At 45.0% G+C, this 25,215-nt stretch overlaps 1 protein-coding gene across 1 annotated transcript in view; it reads left to right on the plus strand.

Annotated features, from left to right (window-relative positions):
• LOC138492335 (sodium-dependent serotonin transporter-like) overlaps positions 1-25,215 on the plus strand; it is an 821,649-nt gene that overhangs the window by 466,962 nt on the left and 329,472 nt on the right. Inside the window, exon 8 of the mRNA XM_069619389.1 lies at positions 5,797-5,909. Coding sequence (XP_069475490.1) covers positions 5,797-5,909 — 113 coding nt within the window. The remainder of the gene's footprint in view (positions 1-5,796; positions 5,910-25,215) is intronic.

Consider the following 25,215-nt stretch of genomic DNA (forward strand, 5'->3'; position numbering starts at 1 on the left):
AGGGAGACATAGAACACAATCATCAGGGTACTGTACAATGGTCCCCTAGACAGGAAGCAATAGCAGATGAGTGCCACTGTCAAAGTACACTTCCATCATGTCCCTCCACAACACATGTGTCAGTCCAGGCAAAACACACACAGTGACAGTCATGGTGCATGCCATGGACATTTCCATACATGTCCAATGGACTCTCGAAACATACAATGTAATGGAACTCACATGCATCATGGGTCATGCCTATCACATGCACACACTTCACCTCAGTCACATCCATCTGGCCCCGTACACCCCAATCACAGTGGATACAAGGATGACTAGGCTGCATCAGTGAATCTGTACATTGTCACAGACATGTGTCATGCATCCATGGCATCCACAAGTCACAGACACGCAGGTCAGGCACACAGACATGGACACTATATATGTACCTGGCATCAGCACCCATCCCTCACCCCCACCCATGTCCAGGAACAGAGACTGCCATGCTCTCATGTGTACAATCTGCATAGGGCTCCCCATGTCGCATTTAAACACATGCAACAACCGTGCAGTTCACACATTACTGGTTGCACATGCATTACCATGATGTCCCTGCACACATACATGCGTACATGGCCTATGTCACACATACAGGCAAGTATTAGACAACCAGCACACTGCAACATGCCCTGTCTCACACAGCAATGCTTGGCCACTTACCGCTCAACTCCAGACGGGTCTCCCTCTCAAGGACCTGGGCGTGGAGTGCTGGGTGTATGCGTTCCAGGACCCCCATCTGGATGGAACTCATGCGGCCCCGGCCCCCCTCCACGAGGCGCCGGGCCTTCATGAGGGTCCTGGACCTCATGTCTTCCCAGCGCTTCTTGACCTTCTGGATGGTGCGGGTTGCCACCCCCTCTGCGTTGATGGCAACCACACAGTCGGCCCAGATCCTCTCCCGTCCTTCCTTGTTGGCGCGGGACGATCCGAAGAGGGCATCATACTGCCCCAGGACTTGCTCCACCAGGACACCAACTTCGGTGGCAGTGAAGCTGGTGCCCCTCTGCCCCTCTGGCCGGGGGTTGCCACTGGTGCCAGATGTGGATGTGCCCGACATGGCAACCCCAGGGGCAGGAGTAGGTGGGCAACTGGGTCCTGGGGCTGGGCTGTGGAGCGATGTTATCTGAGTCGGGAGTCTTCTGTTCCAGCAGGGGTGGACACAACAACTGGACCCATGCAGATGGCTGATGTGCAGGCACCAAATGGCAGGGCACGGTGGCAGCAGGCAGGCAGGCAGCAGCAGATGGCACGTGGGAGGCTGCTCGGGGCACTGGGGGCAGTAATTCGTCCTTCTGGGCAGGAGCGTGGTCTTCCGTGTGTTTTCGCGTGGCCAGCTTGATACGGAGTGATTTGGCACGTGAAAATCCTGCACGTCAGCGTGAAAATCGAGGAAAGGCCCTTAGCGCGTAAGCGCGTCAGCACGCGTACGCGATTTCATTGACCAAAGGCCCTTACAGCGTAAGCGCGTCTGTGATGTTTTGCGCACGGGCGTTGCCCTGGCAGGGCTTGGAGATCCCGCGTGCCTTTACACTGTTCTGTACGTGCTTTTCGTGCGGTGCGTGTGTTTTCCATCCGTTGGGGTTCACACGCTATTACTTCACAGCGGGTGTTGGCTACGCGTTCTTCTACACGCAAGGCAGACGGTGAGTGGTAGCCCGCTCCCCCAGGCCCGATCGCGTGAAAAACTTCACGCGAACCCCTGATATACACGTAGCCCGCTCCCCCAGGCCCGATCGCGTGAGAAACTTCACGCGAACCCCTGATATACACGTAGCCCGCTCCCCCAGGCCCGATCGCGTGAGAAACTTCACGCGAACCCCTGAAATACACGTAACCCGCTACCCCAGGCCCGATCGCGTGAGAAACTTCACGCGAACCCCTGCAATACACGTAGCCCGCTCCCCCAGGCCCGATCGCGTGAAAAACTTCACGCGAACCCCTGCAGTACACGTAGCCCGCTCCCCCAGGCCCGATCGGGTGAAAAACTTCACGCGAACCCCTGAAATACACGTAGCCCGCTCCCCCAGGCCCGATCGGGTGAAAAACTTCACGCGAACCCCTGAAGTACACGTAGCCCGCTCCCCCAGGCCCGATCGGGTGAGAAACTTCACGCGAACCCCTGAAGTACACGTAGCCCGCTCCCCCAGGCCCGATCGCGTGAGAAACTTCACGCGAACCCCTGAAATACACATAGCCCGCTCCCCCAGGCCCGATCGCGTGAAAAAGTTCACGCGAACCCCTGAAATACACGTAGCCCGCTCGCACAGGCCCAATTGCTGTATGTTGCCACTTTTGTAATGCGCAGGGACGCTACCGCCTGCCTTCGCGTGGCGGACGTGTTTCGGCTTGTGCGTGTCTTTGGCTGTGCGTGGCTTTGCCCTATTCGATTCCATGAATACGTGTGGTTCGAGTGCTTGTGGGCGTTCCGTCTGCTTCCCTGCAGTACATCCCCAGTTACGCCCTTATTTTCGCGCGTTGTTCCCCATTCCGCGCGTTACGCCCCGTGTCCCGCCCACTTTCTGGTGTATGCGCCGAGGTTGTGCGCTTTCACTGTGCGCGTCGCGCACGCCTTTCGGGATGTTGCAGTGACTTGTGCGCCATGCACGGGTTTGGCGCACATCCCGGGGTGTACACGCGCAGGGACTTCCATGAATCGCACGCGTGCGCGTGCGCCTGTTTTTTTCCGCTTGCGTCTGCTTGCGCCTGCTTGCGCGTAGATTTTCGGCACACGTTTGTTCCATGAATCGGCCCCTAAATGTTTTGCTTGCTCTCTTACCCAGGCAGGTAAAAAAATATTGTGGATCAACTGTTGTCCTCTAGGTTCTGCCCCTCACGATCTTAAGTGACACAGATTCCGGCTGACTTTTGCAAAGTGCATCTGGGCTGTCTAAAACAGCTATTTTAAAAAGGATTAGTTCCTCTATTTCAACTTAGTTTGTCCCACTCCTGGTTCCCTGTTAGCTAATCCAATACGAACAGATGGGTGACATTCATGTAATCAGTAGCAACTGATCATTACGTTTGTTTACTTCAATATGGAGGCAATGTTACACTGTTTGCCGTGCACATGTAAACTAGCATGTTAGTCTGTTTTTTTTTGACAAGGAAGTAAAAGATTAGTGTTTCACATTAGCTGCTGATTTTGCCAAAGATACTAGAATGACCGAAACCACTCATAACAATTTCATTTTCGGTTGTATCAGTTTATCTCAATCAAGCGTTCTTGCTGGCTCAGTTTGAATCGACATCTGTCTTTTTGTTTACTTAAACATTTTTGGATAAAGACATGTACAAACCTCTATCACAATTAAAGGCCATCATCATCTGCTTCTTTTAACTTCCTTTAAAGGCTTTAAAAAGCCTCTTCCTTTTGCATGACATCACATTGTAATATGGCAGGTTTACTAGTTTTCAAGTTGCATGGACTTGGTTTAGTAACAACCATTTAAACGGGCCATTTTACAATCTGAAAAGGTGTGCTTTCCTTGAGGATGTAAATACTCATCTCTTGTTTAACAATTAGCCATTCTCTAGTTTCAAAATATGGGAGAACAACAGATAAAATGGCAGCATGCGCTCATTGTGGCAGAACACTGAGCTTTTGATTTGAAAAACAATTTGTAAACACGACAAGTAATTAATTGAATTGATATTTTATTTCTATTGCGCTCATACACACGTGTTTCAGAGCGCGACAAGGCAAGGGAAAGGGAACAGGGGAGAACAAAACAACGATCTTACTAGGCCCAGTGACATTGAGAATGCTCAAGTGCATGGGGGAGGGAGAAAAGTGCATGGAAGGGGGGAGAAAAGGATAGTGCGGAGCAAAGCGAAAAAGATAAATAATAATACATTTATATAAATTAAAGGCAACAAACAATGGTAGTGCAGCCAGCAAGTGGCAAGTGCTGGGTTTAAGGAAGCAGACTGGGTAGGTCTGTTAAGTGCAGGATAAAAAAGGGGGGGACTGTATGGGTACAGATACAGACCTCAGTGCAAGGGGAGGTCTGGAAGCAGTGCAGGAGGGTGGCAGGGTAATCAGGTACCTGGGCCCAGAGGACAGAGGGTGGCCAGGTGAATTGGCCAAGGGAGAACAGAATCAGCAGGGGAGGGTGGGAGTGAAGGCAGAAGCAAAGGGGAAGGTCTTGAGATGCTTCCAGAACCAGAGATGGTTCTCTTCATGTTTTAGAGTGGCAGGGAGGCTCTTCCAGAGGGAGGCCCCAGCCGAAGACGGAGATCTACCCCCAGCTAATTTCTTTGAAAAACGACTGACCCTGAGGGAGGTAGAGGAGTGGAGAGCTCGAGAGAGGAGGTATTTGCGGAGGGATAGCTGAAGGTATGTTGGACCCAGACCCCAGAAAGCCTTGTGGACAATGCAGAGGGTTTTGAATTTAATCCGTGCATCCACTTGGAGCCAATGGAGAGATTTCAGAGCTGGAGAGATATGATCCCAAGGCTTGAGGCCAAGGACAAGTCTTGCAATCCTGCTCTGGATAAGTTGCAAAGGGCGGAGAGTAGAGGCAGGTCGTTTTAGAAAGAGGCTGTTGCAATAGTCCAACCGAAAGGGAACCAGAGCTTGGTAGACAGTGGTTTTCTGGGGGAAGGCGAGGAAAGGCAGAGTACCTCTGACGAGGTGCAGTAGGAAGTTTGACTTTTTTTAGACATCAGCGATGTGGGCGGAGAAGGAAAGTGTGGAATCAAAGGTGACCCCGAGGTTCTTAGCCTCGCAGGTAGGGATAGGAGATGGGCCAAGGGAGGCCGGCCAGAGAGTGAGAGGAAAGGCTGGTGATGGTGTGCCGATGAGGAGGATCTCCGTCTTGCTGGCATTCAGACAAAGATAGTCATTCAGACAAACGAGGTCTTAGCATTTCTCTTCTATCTCTGTCCTTTCCTCACAGAAGAAAACAAATATAAAAATGTTGTTTGAACCCACATTGCTTTTGTGGCTTACAATGTAAACAGGTTAGCCCTATCATGCAATCTGGAAGGTTCAACTAGTGTTCTGTATATTTCCAATTGTGCTTGAAAAGAGAATGTGTGAAAGCCAATCATTTTGAATGCACATATGTATAATACACCCCTGTCAAATTCAATAAAAATTGCCCAGGCATATTGTGACTCCCTTGGATTTAGAGGTGTTATCGTTATAGGTAAATTATGCAATTTATGACAATGTCCTCCTCCAAAACCCTTTAACCAGTCTGACTACTAATGTAAAATGAAATAGGTGTTTCGCTTTTGTTAACTTTAGCATGTGGTGCTGATGCAAATAAGAGATCCCTAATCATCATTATAATCATAGTCATCAATTAATTTATTGATCATCAAAAAGCCATTACAACAAAACACATGCTGCAGCTCAAGATTTCAAAAATCGCATACTATGGACCATCATTTAAGGCATGGTAATGTGATTTCACTTCTGCAATCCCTATAATTTTGGTGAAATGTTACTACCAGACATGTTTCCATTACGCTGCTGCAACCAATATCCATGTATCTTCTCATGCTCTCAATCTCTAATTGTAAACCAGTGACTCATTTATTAAGTGCCTCTATGTATACTTATTTATTTGAGTTAATAAGAACACAAATGAATCCATTGTAGTCATAAGGAAGCATGTTGGATGTCTTCTTAAGGAGAACTGAAACAAGGGCAGAAGAGCTTTTCTTGATAATGTCCCAATGAAAGATGTCAGCTAATGAAAAATTACTTTTAGTTGCCTAATGCCTTTCCTTTGTAATGTTTGCCAGGACCAAGCCTGCTCTTCATCACATATCCTGAAGCCATTGCCAACATGATGGGTTCAACGTTTTTTGCAATCATATTTTTTCTCATGATGATAACTCTTGGTCTGGACAGTACGGTAGGTATTTTTGCTATTATTGGCGTATGGTTTTGAGGTGCTTACCTATTTTCAGCTAACAAATAGAGCCTCTATTGGAAAATGGGATCACAGTGTTTAAAATTATATTCAGTTCCAAAAAATTCAATATGGTGCTGAGTGAAATGAAGTAACTTTCAGATTAATTTGTTGGAAATAAAAAGCATCACACTTGGTGAGATTTGTATTTAAAGCTGATGTTTACTCAAAATCTAGTTCCGATCTCTAACTATTTATTTGACGATTACTGTAATACCAATGTTGAAGATGTACACAGTACACAGCATAGCGCCCTGTTAAAAGCATGTCACTGAGAGAGAGAAAATCATGCTGACAATATGCTCTGAACAAACTGTGGAAGGAAAAACTAGCAAGGAGAGGCAAGTTATTAGCTGATTTTTGGTTTTTCCAATTTCTGGTGGCACAGCCACCACAGTATGACCAAAACCATTGCCACATAAAAGAGAGAGAAGAAAGGGATTTAAGAAGCAGAATATCTGGTTGGCGTGGCAACTAACAACGCTGTGGCATGAAATGGCGAGTTCACTAAATGTTATTTCTTGTTACATAATCCAATGAGGGCTTGTTTAAATTGATTTCTCCCAATCATAATCTCTGAAACATGAAGCTGTATGCCTGGGCTTACAGAAAGAGGGCTTTTTATAGAGATTTTACTTTCTTGCTGAGCCCTCAGCCCTAGCCCAGGCATTGGCCCTAGTATGTCCCTTGTCCCACCTCATCACCCGCAGCAGTAACTGCAATGTGATGCAAAAGCAGCCCCAACAGAAACACAGGCTGCTCCATTTTTGGTTTAAAAAAAAAATGTTTCACCAACCTCTCTCTGCCATGTGATGCAGGGACAGCTCCATAATGTTGCTCTCTCCCCGCCCCATTAGTCCTAACAAAACTTCAAGCCCTCCCCCACACCACCACTTCACACCACCTCTAACACACCTCCACACCATCCCACACAACCACTCCAAACCAACTAACATCTAAACCTATCCCCTTCCTCACCACCACTCCACCATCACTCTATACCACACCACCCCATGCCAACACTCCATGCCACCAGTACTACATACCGGAAACCCTTCAAAAGATTCCTATACCCCAGTTTATTTATTTATTTCTTGTGCATTTGTAAGATGCTATACATCAAGTAAATTGTGTTTCAAAGTGCCCACAGGGCAACGGGGAGGGAACATGGGAATGAAAGGCAAATATAACAATGAATGAGAGAGGCGTTCCTACTAGGCCTTGTGAGCATTCAGAATATGCAAGTGCAGAGAGAGAGAAGGGATGGGGGATGGGGGTAAGTGCTAAGATTACCACATAGGGAAGCGCTAGGGAGTAAGTTGCAGGGAGCTGTGAAGTGACTGGCAGAGATCGCTTGGTAAGAGTGGTCAGCTGCTAATAAAGATGTGCAGGCCTTTAATAGCATAGGCCAGTGGGCACTAAGGCAAGTGCTGGCAGTGGGCAGAAGCTGAAGGCGATTAGGGGTGGTAGGCCAGGACCCAGGTGGACACGTAAGGGACCTGGTCACCAATCTCAGCGACTGTGGGGATTAGCAAAGGAGGGAGAGGGGGAAGGAAGAGGTGAAAAGGAAAGTCTTGAGGAGCTTCCGGAATTTGAGGAGGTCTGGCTCAAGAGGAAGGGGGAGGCTGTTCCACAGGAGGGAGTCAGCGGAGGAAAGAGATCCGCCACCAGCTCACTGTTAAGTGAAGCACTTGACATGTAGAGAGTTGGTGTCGGAGGAACGTAAAGATCTGGAGGGAGATTATTTAGTAAGAGCCAGTTGTAGATAGCATGGCCCCTGGCCCCAGACAGCCTTCTGGATGATGCATAGAGAATTGAATTTGATCCTTGCAGCAACCAGGAGCCAGTGGAGAGATTCTAGGGCTGGAGATATGCGGCCCCTGGGCTTGAGGTCAAGGATAAATCGTGCAGCCCTATTATGGATTAGCTGGAGTGGACGTAGAGAGGAAGAGGTTAGATTAAGGAAGAGGCTATTGCAGTAGTCTAGCCTATAGAGTACCAGAGCACTAGAGACATTTAGCTTCTGGGGGAAGTCAGGAAAGGAAGGATTCCTTTTAGGAGGTGGAGTGAAAAGTGGGCCTTCTTGGCAAGGTCCTGGATGTGAGGGAGGAAGGATAGAGAGGAGTCGAAGATGACTTTTTGCCTTCAGATGAAGGAGAAGGGGGGGAAACCCATAGAGGGTGGCCAGAGTGAGGGGATGAAAGAGGGAGCAGGAGTCCCAAGGGGAAGGATCTCAGTTTTGCTGGCATTGAGGCAGAGATCATTGGAGGCACAGCAGGACTGGATGGCATATAGGCAGCCAGGAATGATGGAGGAAATAAAGAGAGGATCAGAGGGGAGTTTGAAGAAGAGTAGAGTGTCATCTGCATTACACTGGAAGTAAAGGGAGAAGGTGGAAATTAGGTGTGCAAACGGAGCAAGATAGATGTCCAAGAGCCAGGGAGAAGGTTTGGAGCCCTTGGGGACGCCACAGTTGGAGATAGAGATGGGAGAGAAGAAAGAGCCCAGGATAACCTGGGAGGGACGGTCATTGAGGAAGGAGGTCAGCCAGTTGCACTATAATGGTCTTTAAAAATCAATAGCATTCAAAATTGAAAAATGCATTCTTCATTATGTTGACATTGGTTTTCAAAGTTCATTCTAGAACAAGATGTTTTCAATGTTTAAGTCAAATAGTTAACTGTTCAAGTCAACACGTGTTTCGACCCTACTGGGTTTTATTCAAGTCTAAACCCTTTCATGACCATAGACATTCCAAATATTAATATATATATATATTGTGTCCAATACTGCCAATAAAACGTAAATACCCAGTGATAAGTGCGAAACCGTATGTGAAAATAAGTAAATACACAAATGCATGTTGCATTTAGATTCAAGAAGAAAACAGAATGGATGTGCCAAAAATGCAACATGCAATAATTAATACACAAATCATTAGAGAAAACACATGAGTGCTGAATACGTTATCATTTGAACAGCATCATGAGACAATTGCATGACTGATTCAAGCAGGGGGAGAACGGAGGGAAGAGAAAGAAAGACACATAACATAATCAATTAGTAGTCAATACTAAGTATTGGTTGAAAGTACATGGCATTATTCCCATGTTACAAGTGCCTGTGAGTCCTCATGAGATAATCCTTACCCAATGAAAGGGCTTGTCTCGCGCAATATGTGTGAGTGAGAAAGCTCACGGTGGACTGAAATTATAAGTGTGTTCTTGACAGAATTCTGAAAATCAAGATTCTTAATGGTATCATGTATTCGTGGTGAGTATTCATTCACCCATGTCTATATTAAATGAGATGCTAACAGATGTATTGAGCATGGTTACCTCATATGGCTATATGGCTTTTCATCTGTATAAAAGGATATACTGCCACATTGACGTTCAAATGAATCGGCTTGCGAATATTCTGATGCTGACAAAAGAAGGTGGGAAAACATCTGAAAAATAATAACGGAGAGTCCCTGGTTCAGATACAGTGTACACGTGTAAAAGGCTCAATGTGAATGATCTTGATATGATTTTGAAAGCAGATGTTTAATATTGGAGTAGCTGCGCTGGCCCTTTTCTTTTCCCTTGCTTTTGAAACGAAAGTTTGAATTTTTGTGTTCAAACTGTAGATTTCTATAAATAAAAAAAAGGCTCATAAACTTACCAGTATTAGGAACATTTAGACGTGCCTGCTGGTAGGTTGAATGTTTGTAGAAGGATATATGTAAGAGATTGTAGCCTATTGGTTGCTTACTCATGCAATGTTGGGATTCGTTTGGATCCCTCTGTGTTGGGCTCCAAGTGGCGTTGGGGCCTCGCAGACGCCATATTGAAAGAATTGTGCTTATATTAGGCTGTTGATGTCTTACGGTAAACGTTTGACATACACAGTAAACAGTACGTGGCAAGCCCTGTGATAGTACCTGCCTTACAGACGTGGAGAGACGGTCTCTATCTGTGTTTTACACCAAATATAAATCAAATCAGGCTTGCCATAGGATCTAATATGACTGAAATAGTCAGCTGTACATCACGAGATGTTACTGATATAAGTGCGACTAACGTAGTAAGGATTTGAAAGAAAGAGTGTGAGAAAGCAGATATGGAAACTATGTGTCAAGGTTGGGTTGTGGTGGTTATTGTTGCAATACAATGTTTTAACAAATGTCTCAATGGCAAGGAGGTACAGTATCTCACTTTAAGTGATAAATAGTCAGTGTAAAGACAACCTCCTCTGGTGGATGAGGTCAGCTGTGAAGACTGGATAGACCAGTGGCCTCTGTGTGTGCCACTAAGTAGCGCAAGCAGTGGGTGAATTCATCATGGCCCAGAGAAACTGTAGTGACAATGCAGGATACATTAAGGAATGTCTATTAGTAAACCAACGCCTTAGAAGAACAAATCACTTACCCCTGGTAATGTTCTCACGGTTGGATGTTCCTCCCACATATTCCTCATCTTTGATATCTCCTTCCAGCATCAGCTACTTTGGAAAAATGTTTCTCTCAGTAGAGGGTGCCATTGTGTCATTGATTCAATGCCCCTCAACAGCCTCCATCCACTCTCGAGCATGTCGTCACCGGTTGTATATACAGAACGGACTGCATCTTATACTTCAGTTCTAGTTTTTCCCTCTCTTCAAAAACACAGACCTTTGCAAGGTCAAAATGAACAGACAGTAAAAGAGAGGTTGGTGTAAAACATGAAAATTCTTCTGAGGGGAAGGATGGGAGGGGCGATGAGGAAAACGTGGGACTAACATCCATTCGAAAGAACATTACCAGGGGTAAATAATTTGTTCTTCGAATGGATTGTGTCCTCCCACATATTCCTCATCTTTGACACACTCCCAAAGCAGTATGAGATAGGTGGCAGGAACAAAAAATTATTCATCATTAATGCTGTGTAAGATAGCTTTCCCAAATGTTGCCTCCTATCCTGGCAATAATGTTTTGTAAATGTCTACAGAGAGGACCAAGTGGCAGCAGCACAGATGTCCTGTACTGGGACTCCCCTCTGTAAGGCTGTTGAAGTGGCCACACCTCTAGTTGAACCCGCTAAACTGTAGCATTCTGATATGCATAGTATAATCCAGCGGGACAAGGTTTGCTTGGTCACAGCCTGTCCCAGCTTATGACCCAAGTAAATCACAATAAGTTGGTTATCTTGCCTAAGCTTTGCAAACCTAGAGATGTAAAAGCTCATGGCCCTCTTAGGATCATGACAATGAAGGCTCTCCTCCATGGAGAGATGCAGTGGCAGGTAAAAAGTAGGAAGCACAATTTTTTGAGTTAGGTGAAATTCTGAAACAACCTTAGGTAGAAAGGTGGAAAGGTAGGACTGACTCTCAAAACCAGCTTCTCTTTGTAAAAGTGGTAAAAGGAGGCTTACATGAAAAGAGCCTGCAATTCGCTGACTCTATACGCCGATGTGATGGCCGTTAAGAAAGCAATTTTGAGGGTCAACTTCCTTAGAGGCTCAAAAGGAGCACCCATTAGTAATTTCAGCACACGGTTCAGCTCCCAAATGGGTATAATGAAAGGGACTGGTGCGAACACATTAGTAAGATCTTTCTAAAATTGGACTACAAATAGGATCCCTGCTATGGCGAGTGCTTAAAAATAGATAGTGCTGCTAGATAGTCTTTTACAGTGGCAACCTGAAGTCCCTGATGGGCCAAATGAAGCAAAAAGGACAACACTACCGGTGTGTCACAAGCAAAAGGGTCCACATTTTTAGGTCTGCACAGGGACGTCATTTAGGGGTCGCCAGAGGGCTGGCATTCTTGTTCGGGCCCCTTAAAAAAAAAAGAAAAATAAGAACAGGAGTGCCACAAGTCTAACACTTTCAGCACTGACCTTGATTAGGAAAGAATAGGAATACCAAATAATGTGTCTTTCTGGAATTCTATACAATACTTGCTAGACTTATTAAAGGTTTATTTCAGGCACACTTAATTCAGGGGGTGAGTCACTGATTTAGTTACTGATTTAGTCTGTTCTTAAACGCTTCAACTCAGCCTTTCATCCTTCCGAGGTCAATAAATGAGTACCAACACAGGTTGGGTGATATTGGGTGTATATTTTTTCTATATAAAGCACACATCATTATCATTTGGTCATGGACGTCTACTTGCAGTCACAGTAATTTGGTAATATGGGCCTATACACACTGATCTTAATGATATATATGAAGATCCATTCTTGTATGAAATGTACATCACATGATATTGATATCTTAACCATATTTTTCGTAGTGTACAATGCTATGTGATGCCACTTCTGGTTTTGTCAACGGGTGAAAGGTCGTGTTCCATTGCTTCCCGCAATATCACTTCGGGGTGGGGTCAAATGACATCACTTGTCATCAGGGGTCAAGGGTCGTGTGATGTCACTTCTGCTACCCCTGGCATTCTGGTGAAAAAAACCTCCCTGGGTCTGCACCAGCTGTATTCCAACGGCAGTGGTACAGAGACTTTGATGCTGGTCTTCTAGCCGAAAAGCAACACTTCCATTACGTCTTCCGGGAGGTCCCAATTATTGTATCGCAACGTGTCAGAAACCGGGCGTGAAGATTTAGAGTCCTGATCTCTGGGTGAAGAATGTGACCACCCTCTTGCGAGAACAGGTCCTCTATTTGGGATGATGAATTGGAGGGCAGATGGACATGTCCAGAAGATCCGGGTATCATATCCTCCTGGCCCAATCTGGAGAAATCAGGATCATGGATTTCCCAGACTTGCTCAACCTACTGATTATGTGAGGAATGACTGGTACTGGCGGAAATGCGTATAGGAGTGGAATGTCCCAGTCTACTACAAACGCGTCTCCCAGAGCTCCTCTCTCAGAACATTCCCTGGAGCAGAACAGGTCACACTTCCTGTTGACACTGGATGCAAACAAATCCACTTGAGGGGTTCCCAAAGGGTGACTATCTCCTGAAGGACTTCTTCTGTAGCTATCTCCCACTCATGAAAGACTATGCTCTGCCTGCTCAGAGCCTCCACCGCCATGTTTGCTACTCCAGCTAGATGAAAAGCTGCAAGAGAGATTTTTTTCTTGCAGTGCCCAAAGCCAGAGCTGCATCACCTCTCTGCACAGTGGTAGTGATCCCACACCTCCTCTCTTGTTAAGGTAATTCATGACCGCTGTGTTGGCCGTCATTATCAGGACATTCTTTCCCTTTACTGAGGGCAGAAAAGCCATAAGCACTAGTCTGATTGCCCTGAGCTCTAAAGGGCTGATGTGTAGTTTGGGCTCTGATGGAGGCCAATAACCGCTGATTGTCAGATCGTTGGCGTGGGCTCCCCAACCTGTGAGGGAAGCATCCATAATGACGGTTATCTCCGGCCATGGTTGCCAAAATGGTTCCCCCTTTAGTATGTTCTCCTCCACAGGCCCACCACAGGAGATCCTGCATGACCTTCCTTGGGACCTCTAGCAGGTCTGTCATTCTACTGGAGAACTGAGACCACTGGGACCTGAGGGCCCATTGAAGAGACCTCATTCTAAAATGGGCTTCTGGCACCAGAAAAATGCAGAATGCCATGAGACCGAGCAACATAAGAAAATCGAAGGCCGATAGACGTGGGGCATTCTGAAACTTGAGGAACCTTCTGCTGAATGTGGTGAGTCCTCACCTCGGGCAGCGGGGATTTCCCTGAGGAAGCATCAAGGACAGCTCCAAGGAATTGAAGCTTCTGAGAAGGTTTCATGTGGGACATCTTGACATTGAGGGAGGAGCCCAGTCTGTGGAGAGAGTAGCAGTAGATACTGAGATGTTCCAGAACCTGTTCAGGAGAACGGGCCCTGAACAGCCAATTGTCCAGGTAGGGGTAGATGTGAATCACCCACTCCTTAGACTTGGTGCCACTACCATCATCAACTTGTTGAAGACCCTCGGGGCATAGGTGAGCCTGAATGGCAGACCCCGAAACTGAAAATGAGAACTGCCAATGGCGAACCTCAGGTACTCCCTGTGCTTGTGATCAATAGGCAGGGCCGGTCTTAGACCAGATTACACCTCAGGCGGGAAGCATCAATGGCGCCCCCAACCCCAAAAAAAATCACAATAGTTTGACAAGTTGATATTTTGCTGGCAGTTGGATCTCTCTGGATTTTACATAAAACAAGACGCAGGTATTTTCCAAGGCATGCTCTCTTTTTTTAAGAGAATTAGGGTGCACTGTCTGTAGTGGCGGTCTGTTCCAAGACAAGGTTGCTTATGTGCAAAGTTTTCTAAGGAGGTTGGAGGATGATCACCCTTTTGTACAGTTTACAGGTATGATTTTTAAGTTTGAAGAATATTATTTTCACACAAGTAAAACTAGAGGAGAGCAATAGTTGTGACTCAGAGTACACGTGCAGAGAGGACTGGAAAACATCATAGCAAATAAAGAAAAACCAGAACAGATCACAAATATTATACAAAAGCCAATTAGTTAATTGTGCAGATTGTCTGGGAATGTTTGTTATGATCAGCGCATGTTGCAGACCAGAGAAGGGTAGACACCAGAGCTAACGTCCTAAGCCACCACTTAAGAAATGCCATGGGACTTACCTCTAGAGTCACAGGGGCTCCCCATGGTGTGGAGCCCCCTTTCAGCTGAAATGGTTGCAAAGCCTTGTCACTGGACGCGGGCATTGGCCAGGGTGAACAGGGGCACAATCTGTAAAAAATCCGTAGGTCACTTTCCTTAAATCCCCAAATGAACTAATAACCCATCAACCAGTAAGATTTTGCAGTGCCCACTCGACACGTGGAACAAACCTCTGCCACCAAAGCACAAGGCTAATAATCGTTTTGCAGCTGAAACAACTAAATAAATACAAACCACTGATCAGCCTACAGGTAAGCTAGCTCAGTGTGTTGGGCCCTCGCTGTTGCGACCTGTGTGGGTCACAGATTTGAATCCTGGCAATGGGCTCCTCAGTGTTTTAGAATACTGAATACTAACTTTGTTTGGTCTATGCTGTATGCAAATATGTTCTATGTAAAGCGCTTTGGCGAAAAGCTCTATAATTAAAACAACATATCATTATCATTACTGTTTTTGGGAAACTTCCCCAGCAAACACCCTGCTCTTGTACAAGGGGTAGTAACCTATAGAATAGTGGCACCCACACCATAGATTGTGATCGCTCTACGCAAATACAGTGTCCTTCGTTAGGTATGCAGTTCTTCAGCCTGCATTAACCACCCATCTAAACTACCGAGGCCTCGGAAACAATGGTTCACTGCCCTCTATGCAGTGTTGTTAAAAGCTTTACATCTAGAGCCCTGCTTTTACGGCTTCCATGTACAGTCCAGACCTAGCTTCTAAAGCTCTTTCCCCTCGACCTTCATTCCATTCGACTGGGCTGGCATACTCTCATCCTCAATAACACTACAGACCTGGTGAGTTTATCAACCTACCTACCTCAAAAGGATGACACACTGAGTAGAATCTAGATGGGGTCTTGATTGGGTTAATGGGTACTCCCTTCTTAGAGATCAGCTGTCTCCCAAGCCTGATTTCCAAATATATTTTTATTAGGTATTCAAGGTGCTGCTCTGCCGTCCTGAATCCTGCCGCTTCGCAGTACAATAATAAGTGTAAAAAACACATGCTGCCTGCGATCACAGCCTTAAAGATGTAATATTTTTCGGACAGTGACTGGTCAAAGAGGTTACATTTTCGGAGTTGTCCGAGGCTGGGACATGTCTTTTGTGAATGCGATCGCCCCCCCCCCCCACTCGGGATTCGTCACCGCCATTGTTACTCTTCAGAAATGAGCCCGCCCATTAACACCAGCCATTGTGAACTCTAAAGGCATTCCTTGAGCGATATGTGGTGACGTGCTGCAATTTGAGCACAGTTACTAGTAGCATGTGACAAAGAACAATTCATGAAGATATAAAAGTCATATCAAATATCAAAATTTCTCATAAGTGAGATAAAGTACATTGTTATCCTCAAGAATAATGCTGCTGAAAGAGCTTGCTTTTGGGCCACCATACTAACAAAACTAACAAATGGCCAGACCTCAGATCAGTGCACACCTTCTCTTCCGACTAGAGCAGTGGGCAGTGTTTCCACTCATGCATTTTGCATTGTTCAATAAGTGATTGAAAGTTACAAAGTGAAAGGTTCTGTTCGAAACTAATATTGTTTAAGAATTTAAAGACAACTCTGCTTTAGAAACGAAAGAGTAAATAACATTTCCAATTTAACTAAAAGGGGTTTTGCCAGTCTCCGCGCAATGCAATGCCATTTTATAACATAAAGAGCTTCATACATCATGCCGGCAGGAGTTTTCAAAAATAAATGCAAATACATGCTGAAAATACAAATATAATGTCCTCGATTGTACTGTTACAATTTGGCAGCAAGAAAAAGCAAGGGAAATAATTGTGCTGAAGAGCAACGCAATGAAGTGAAGCTGGTGGAGCCCGGAAACCTTAGAAAGAAAACCGCAGCTTTTAAAACGTTTAAATTTATGTTTGCGGTGGCTTCAGCTTGGAGCCCCATGGGCCCCTTTGGATGATTGGAGTTTTTCCAAGTTTTCATCTGTGTTACTTCTGAATGGATGGCCACCATCAAAAGGCATGTTCAATAATCTTGAATAAATATCAGGTGCAAAGCCAGAGTTACGCAGCCATGCAAACCTGAGTGAAACAGTACTGGCTGCCATTGCCCTGCTGACACTGTCAGCAGATTCATGTCCCCATACTGCAGAGAATTGCACATCACCTCCTTTCCATATTTAATGATATTTAAAAAAACATCTCTTCCCTCCCTTTCTGGGATATGTTACACAGCCATAGCTATGACATCCCATTGCGTGAAGGAAAACTTGGCCAGGGCACAAGTAGCGTTAATGGATTTTAATGCCATGCTACTGGCAGAGAAAACTCTCATAGCCAATGTGTAAAATTTCTTGCAATGCATGTCAGGTGGTATAGTTGGGTAGGCGACAGCCCTAGATGATGAGGTAGCAGCCTGCACCATGAAACTGTCTTCAGATGGATGTTTGGACAAAAAATCCAGATCCATGCTGGAGGGTTTGTACTTTATAGTGAGGTTTTTACTCACTGCAGGGTTGGTTTCTGGGACTTCCCAATTGGCCATTACTCTACTCTTTAGAGCAGTTTGGAATGGCAAAATAGGATCCTTTTGAGGACCCTTATCTAAAATATTGGTACAGTCCACCTGCTGGTAAACTGTGGCATTCCTTCCCGATCCCAGATACTCTGTAACCCTATTCATCAGTGACCTATAAGAGACATCACCTTACACCAATACAGATACATAACGAAGTGCTTTACAGAGGTGTACAACACAACAGATGCCTAATGGAGCACTTTTCAGTGGTAACAACAGAACAGATATACAGCAGGGGGTAGGATACAGAGTGGGACAGAGGAGTGGTACAACTGTATCAGATGGCGGGCAGGAGAGGGGTGGGTGGCATCTAGTGAGTCAGGTAGCGCGAGGAGTGACGTGATGGCCTAGGTGTTGAGGAGATGATCTGCATGACCAGAAGGATCTGATGTACGAATCTCCACCCTAGGAGAGGTATCAAGGCCATTTGCAGCACTGAAAGAGTCTATCAAGTGTTCCATCGTAGGCTCTTCTGCAATCAGAGCCTGAGGAACATTTGGGGTCCCAAACTCAAGCCCAAAAGGAGGGGTGTTGTGGTCAGAAGGCTCATCATCCTAAAAAATGGAAGTCATCAACTTAAAAAAGTCTTTCTTCATAAGAGGTTTAAAAACCTTCACTGAATCCATCGACTGGCTGCGTCGACAACGTCAAGGGCTTAGAGAACAAAGGCTTCGATGTTGAAGGACCCGACCCTTGACTCGATGTAATAACAGAGGACTGAGGCCTGGACCTTTCATTGTCTCAAGGCTTCAAGTCTACTTGAGTGGTCAAAGGCTTTGAGTCCGAGCTCGAGGACTCTCTTTTAGCGCCTACCCTGTCATGGACTGATAGGAACCGCAGTGTTCCGTCTTGTGTTCGATATCCAGACACCAGAGGCAAATGCGATGTGGAGATTTTGGCCCCACAATTCACACACTTCTTAATGCCTGTCTTAGAAGTCGACATTTCGAAAAACAATGTTCGATATGATGTCAATGAACCGATCTGAAGCAAACTGTGGAGCAGAAAAATTGAACTGATGGAACGGGCGCAGTGCATGCTATGTATACAATCAGTGATGTCATCCTCGAGAGCGGACGGCGGCCGTAAAGGAGCATTGAGTTGATGACGAACGGAGCCCTTTACTGAGAGAAAAAAAAATCAGAATTCAGCTGAAGTTGGAAGGAGATATCAAAGATGAGGAATACAGGGGAAGACACAAACCATTCAAAATAGAGGTTATGCTATGACCATTTGAAACAAGCCAAAAAGAAAGCAGATGCAACCAACAGGCTAGACCTATTGACACCCAAGGAACGTGTACAAGGGGTCCCTTTCCATCCCATCAAGCTTTCTGGCAGCTGTAAATTCTTTTTGAGGCAAGGACCAGGGACAAAAAAAACAGGCACTATGAGACACTGACTAATACTGTGGAGAAATAACCTCTTATTATGTGGTGCCAAATACTGCAGCTGGTCTGTCAAATTGGTCTTCAGAAAGTACATCATGCCGTTCTCATTATGAATCTTATCTGGTTTTCCTGCCAAGTTCCAAGATTAATCTCCCAGACGTAATTATCTCACAGCAAGATGCTGCCAAGACCATTCCTTATCAGCATGAGTCAGGGCTTTCACACTAGACAGCTGGCTGGGAAGTGGACACCATTTTGTGCTTTGGGCATCCATTTTTAAATATATCCCAGTCTGCCACAGTGCTACCCTTCTGGGGGCCATTATTTAATTATTTAAGAATGTCTTACTTTGTATCTTTTTTTCATAATATATGTTTACATATTCATGATATATGTGTGATACTTAAAGAACCCTTCACTTCCTGGGTCATTTTAACCATGATGTTACATCGCTACATGCACTTTTTACCATTTTTAAAAGAGGTGCTCTAACCTTGATTTCTGAAATAATGGAACCATTGATCTGCCTATCATGTTACCTGTACTCCTTTGAGGGGGGAGGGATTGGCACTCCTATACAAATGGAATACTGGTGCTATACAAGAAAAGTTACGCTTCATAACCATATACAACTCAGTCAGTCATAAGGCATTTTAGGTGATTCAAAAACACTGGCATTTGCTTCTTATGGATAATGACATAAGAGAATAATACCTGAATGACAATCCCACCTTCACAGATACAAGAGCACGCACACTCAGGACTCTGCTCAGCCCTTCTTTCCCATTCTTTCATGGAAAATATAACACACAGAAGCAGTAATTGGCTTCAGAAATCTAATATCACATGCTTTTTTAATGTGTGAATTGTTCCATTTGCATATATGCCCTGACTGCCTAAAACGTACTGATCAACCAACATTGGCAATTCAATTTACAACTTATCAATTGTAGCAATAAATATGTAATTTATGTGATGATATGTGTTTGCAAACGTGTCTACATTGGAAGCACTAAAATAGAATTTAGAATCAAAATTGGTGAACATCTTAACATATTTGGACAACAAGAAACAAAATATCGCCTTGCAGCACACTGGCAGAAGAACCAGCAATTTGAGTACATGAAAAACATAAGATTTGCTGAACTTGAAGTGGTGTTGTGTGGGACCAGAGGTGGTGACAGAGATCAGGAACTTCGACAACAAGAAGCCTGATACATATGAACATTTCCGAACTGTGCTAGATGGACTTAATTTGGATCATGAATTCAATGTGATCCTTTGATATTTGTGTCTTTCGAAACATACCATTTTGGATTAATGAAACTGTGTGCTTGTGAGTCCTTGTGAGATACCATACCTTCTTGCTGTTGAGACAATTTCAAAGACAATAAATCACAACTAAACTAAACACCACAACCTGATATTGATGTCCAGATCCTCCACTGTTCAATTGTTCTCTCACACTGTTACTCTTTATACCATTAATATGTTAGTTTCAATCAACTTAGTACAACATTCAGCCCACTGCTTGCTCTAGTTCGTGGCACACAGAGAGGCCACCTTTCTATCCAGTCTTCACAGCTGGCCTCACCCACCAGAGGATATTTGTTTGTTTGTATGTTTATTTATTTGTAGGGCGCACCAAACCCTTAGGTAGCTGGGCGCACAACATCACTAGAATACTTAAAGTTTAGTTACAGGTATAGACAGTATATTACAATAGTATAGAAAGGAAGATACTTGGAGACAGGTACAGTTAGTAAACATGCACGTAAACATACAACTACAGTCATGGTCTAGTGGTCATTAAGGCATAACCAGGTGCGGGTGTTGCGTCTGAAGCTATAGTAAGACTGGTCCCTTCTGAACTCAACTGGTAATGCATTCCATTGCAGAGCTGCTTTTACTGGGAAGCTGTTGCCTCCTGTTTTTATAAGTCTGAATATCGGTATTTGGAGGCAGTAGGAGTTGGAAGACCTAGTGAGTCGTGCAGAAGTTTTTCTGATTATTCTTTCCTTCAGGTATGGGGGGGCAGCATTGTTGAGGCATTTGAAAGTTAAAGACACAGTTTTGAAGAGTATCCTATCGCTAATTTTCAACCAGTGATGGTTTCTCCTAGCATTAGATATGTGCTCGCTAGTAGGGAGGTTCAGGGAGGTTATCTTTACACTGACTATTTAGTCACTTAGAGTGAGATACTGTAACTCCTTGCCATTGAGACATTTGTTAATACAGTCTATCACAGCTTTTTTTAACACCACAACCCAACCTTGACATATTGGGCCTCATTGCAACCTTGCCGGTGCAGTATATAACATGCCGGTAATTCCATTTACCGGCACATTACCTCACTGGCAAAGTACAAGGTTGCCGGTAGAGTGGCTGGAATTACCTCCAGCTAAAAACTGGAGGTAATTACGCCATCTGACTGGCAAAAATAGCTGGTATTACTGGCACCGGTAATACCAGTGCCAGTAATACCGGCAAATCCCCCCATGGAGTCCAATGAGACTCCATGGAATGGGGATTTACTGCCCTTCCCACCCACTTGTAATCTGTTGGTAATTCCGCCAGACCAAGTGGCAGTTATAGTGTTAGAAGTTGACAATATCCCAGTGGTAATACTGCCAGAATACCGACAACCTCGTAATGAGGCCCATAGTTGGATTTCCACTACTTAATTGGTTTCTCACACTCTTACTTTTAAACTCTTAATACGTTAGTCACAGTTATATCAGTATAATATCTAGTGCACTGCTTGCATTAACTCGTGATATACAGCTGACTATTTCAGTCACATTAGATCATATAGCATCCCTGATGGGATTTAATTTTGGTGTAAAACACAGATAGAGACTGTCTATACACATCTCTAACGTCTATAAGCCCAATTCTTTTAATATGGCGTCCGCGAACCCGACACCACTTGGAGCCGAACACAGAGGGATCCAACCAAATCCCAACATTGCATGAGTAAACAACCATTATGCTGGGAAGCTACTTTTTTATTTGTTTTCCTTACATTTACCGGGTTTGAGATGTCTTTGTTACTTAACTGCAACTGTATTTCTCCAGCATTGGTATCTTTCATAGATTCAAATCCTTACAATACAAATTGCCTGTTATGTGTGATATGGCATTCACTTTTATAGTCCCTCCACCTCATTTTGGTCCTTTGTGACCCTAGCGTATGAAGTGGCAGTGCTTAAGCTCCACCACAGGCAGTCATCTTCAGATTTTGAGCCGTAGAGACTGCCTATAGGATGACTGACTGGCCTCGGAATAGCCTCCCAGGGAGGCGGGTGGGCGCATGTGAATCTATTAAAGATACCAAATGCTGGAGAAATACAGTTACAGGTAAGTAACAAAAGACTTCTCCAGCATTTGAGCTTTCATAGATTCACATGCTTGAATAGAATACCAAGCAGTGGAAGCATGCCACTTTATCACTGGAACACACATAGGTTAACCACAGTACCACCAAATATACTTATACACTATACATGCTCGACAACTGATGGGAAGGATGGGTGAACAATGGCTGCTCCTTCCTTATGTTTACAGGTGACATAGGACTGCTTGCCTGACTCCGGATTTCTTCTTTGCATCCCCCTCCAGGCAGTAGGTCTAATCTCCCTTCCTCTGCTGGAGTGCGCTGTAGCCGGGAAAAGGAGAGGATTGCCATTCGATTGGTAGCAGTGAGTGATGCAGTTGGCCACCTAGTGTGCAAGGCATTGCTGGGAGATGCTTTGCCCCATGGTGCACCTGGAGAAGGCAACAAAGAGTCTAGAGGAGGTACAGAAACTACTGGTGCCTTGCAGGAACAATTTCAAAACACGTGAAAGGTCTAAGGAATGTAGAGCGTGTTCAGCGCTGGAGGAATGCTTGCCGAAAAAGGATGGGACAACTATGCATTCTGATAGTGTCATTTAGGATTCCACCTTGGGAAGGAACTTCAGGTGTGGCCTAAGTATGACACAGTCTGTTTGGAAGACTGTGAAAGGCGCCTCTGCAGAGAGTGCTTGTAGTTCACTGATGTGTCTTGCTGATGTTATTGTCACCAAAAACGCAACCTTCCAATGGTGGTGGCGGTGTAAATCCCCATTTATTTTGGGTCCATTGGACCCAAGGGGGCTTTTTTGGCAGAAATTACTGCGGCAGAATTACTACTGCAGTAATTTGGCAAAATCTGCCGGGTTTTTTTTTGGTCGTTGAGTGGGAAGATTTACCTCCAGGGTTTTGCTGGAGGTAAATCCTCCACTCAAAACCAAAAGTCATAATTTGGTGTAGTGGTTAAATTGGCGGTAAACAGTTACCACCAGTTTTACCACTTACTGCCCAACTCGTAATGAGGCCCAGTGTTTAGACTTCAACTGGGAACCAGGTGCGCAATAGTCATTTCAGAAAGGTTTTAACTGCTGTGTCTGTCACAAACGACGCATGTTGTGGACCCCTGTAATAGGATGAAATGTCCAATAGATGAACCTTGATTGAGGATTACGCCAAACCTGCTTTGGTTAGATGGAACAGATATGGTAGTAGCTGGTCTACGAATAGAAACAGTGGGTCCAGTTGTCTAGCATAGGTTTGTAGAGCAGGTCCCCAGCATGGCCTGCACCCCTGACCCCCATTTCGAGGTACCAGGAGCGTACTCGCCAAGGTATGTGACGTATGAGGAGCAAATGAACCAACAGAGAGCTGCACTGGGACTCTGCCCAGTGTACATCAGAAGAGCCATACCTGTTGAAGCGCCCATAACCAGACAGCCCTGGGCAGCATGGTACCCTATCTATCTATCTAGGTCTTGGGGACAGAGATGCAGGAATACCTGAACTGTATGACATCCAGCGTCTCTGTCATTGCAGGCCAGCTGCAGCGACCGCGAAAAGGGTGCAGCGCAGTACAAAACACAACAGCAAGTGCTGAAACAGACGCCACGCAAGGGGTTTGTGCGCCTCTCGTCTTCGCCAGTGATGTTGTGCTTATAAGGAACTTCACAAGAAAGAGGTGGGACGAGCCGCGATTTAATGGCCATTTCATCGTGGAGGACTGCACTCCTTCAGCCGTCAAGCTTCAAGGAAGGAGGGCATGGCTCTTCCTAAATGGCATTAAACCATACATAGGGGAGAGCCCTCCAACCACATCTAACCACAAAGAAACCACAGACAACGGGGAAGAACCTCAGCATGTGCAGACAAGATCCATGGAGAGGAAGAAGGACGCATGAGCAGCAAAATAAAGGCAAAAGAACTCTGTTTTAAATTGTGGCTTTTAAACAGGACACTCCCTCAAACCAGAGAAAGGTGATAAAAGAACAATAATACGGACACTCTGTGCACCACAGTTGCAGGGTGAGGAAGAGAACGACACATCCAAAGCCACAACAACAACAACATTGATAACACGAACTTTTGAAATCACATCACGCCCAAGTAGTATAAAGAATCAAGACTCTGATAGACTGCAAATAAGATATTTTCTGAGAGCGTAACACAGCATCCTGAAGCAACCAGCGTCAAGACTTTGTTTACAGAATTTATGGTATCTCCCAGCAGAAGCCTCAAGTGGGATGCGCTCACTTATTTTCAATTGGTGGTGATATCATATCCGTCACTCGTAGGGAGAGCAACCAGTGTAACAGACTTTATCCAAGATCCTGCTAACAGGAAAGTAATCTGGCAACTGCTGACTGTCATCGCGGAGGCCTTCACCGAGCTACCCGAGCACTGTGAAAAGGACACAAATGCTTCCACCACCGGCAGACATTGAAGAACTCGCCTTCACTTTGTTCTTTCGAATAATCGAGAAATGCCCGGAACTCGTCGGGAGAACAACTGATACACGCACATTCATGAGAGATCCAAGAAACATTGAACGATTAAACCAGCTGTGGACTAAACTAAATTAGGAAAGTGCAGAGACTGTGCGAATCAAAAGAAAAGCTCGTGATCAGGACCCAGCCAAACAGGACAAATGTCCCTATCACCCGAGGACGCCCAGCTGGCGCACAACATCCTGTTCAGACTAGTCACAGATTATCCAGAAATGGTGGGAATGTCTGCAGATGTTGACGTCATCACCTTCCTCAGAGATCCAGCCAATATCTCACACATGGGCACACTCCTCCACGGCATAATGCTCCAGGTGGAGCTATCTAACTTCCAGCGGGAATACCTAAGGAGGTTCCAGTGAGACTTTCCGCTGTGGGACAGATCAAGGGGACAGAGAGACAGTGCTTTATCTTTCCACCGTGGGACAGATCGAGGAGAGCGGGAACGAGAACTCCACCATCTTGTTTTTCTTTTACTTTTATTTTTCTATTTTTCTTATTTTTATTTTTTTATTTTATGTTTACTTTTATTTTTATTTTTGTTTTTATTTTTACAACATTCTATTTTTGTGTGATTTTTAGCAGTTCCATCTTTTCATTCCTTCGCATTGAACAGGTTCCAGCATGTCCTCAGGACCAAGGCAAATTAGAGGAGTGCACTGGGACTTTACCTACTATAGATATGCATAATGAATGTGTCGTGCCGAACCTTTTCCATAGTCTAGCAAAAGAACTGTACTCCATATCCAGAGACTACCTTCATCACCCGCAAGAGGGGGGACACTTGAGAAGCACTCATCACTTTAGTAATTCACGAACTCTTGAGTAACTAATCAGAGTAAGAAAAGAAGTAAACGCCGAAAATAGACTTATGTTCGAGA

Source organism: Ambystoma mexicanum, chromosome 10, assembly GCF_040938575.1.
Source record: "Ambystoma mexicanum isolate Mex_15411 chromosome 10, UKY_AmexF1_1, whole genome shotgun sequence".
In the NCBI taxonomy this organism is placed as follows: Eukaryota; Metazoa; Chordata; class Amphibia; order Caudata; family Ambystomatidae; genus Ambystoma; species Ambystoma mexicanum.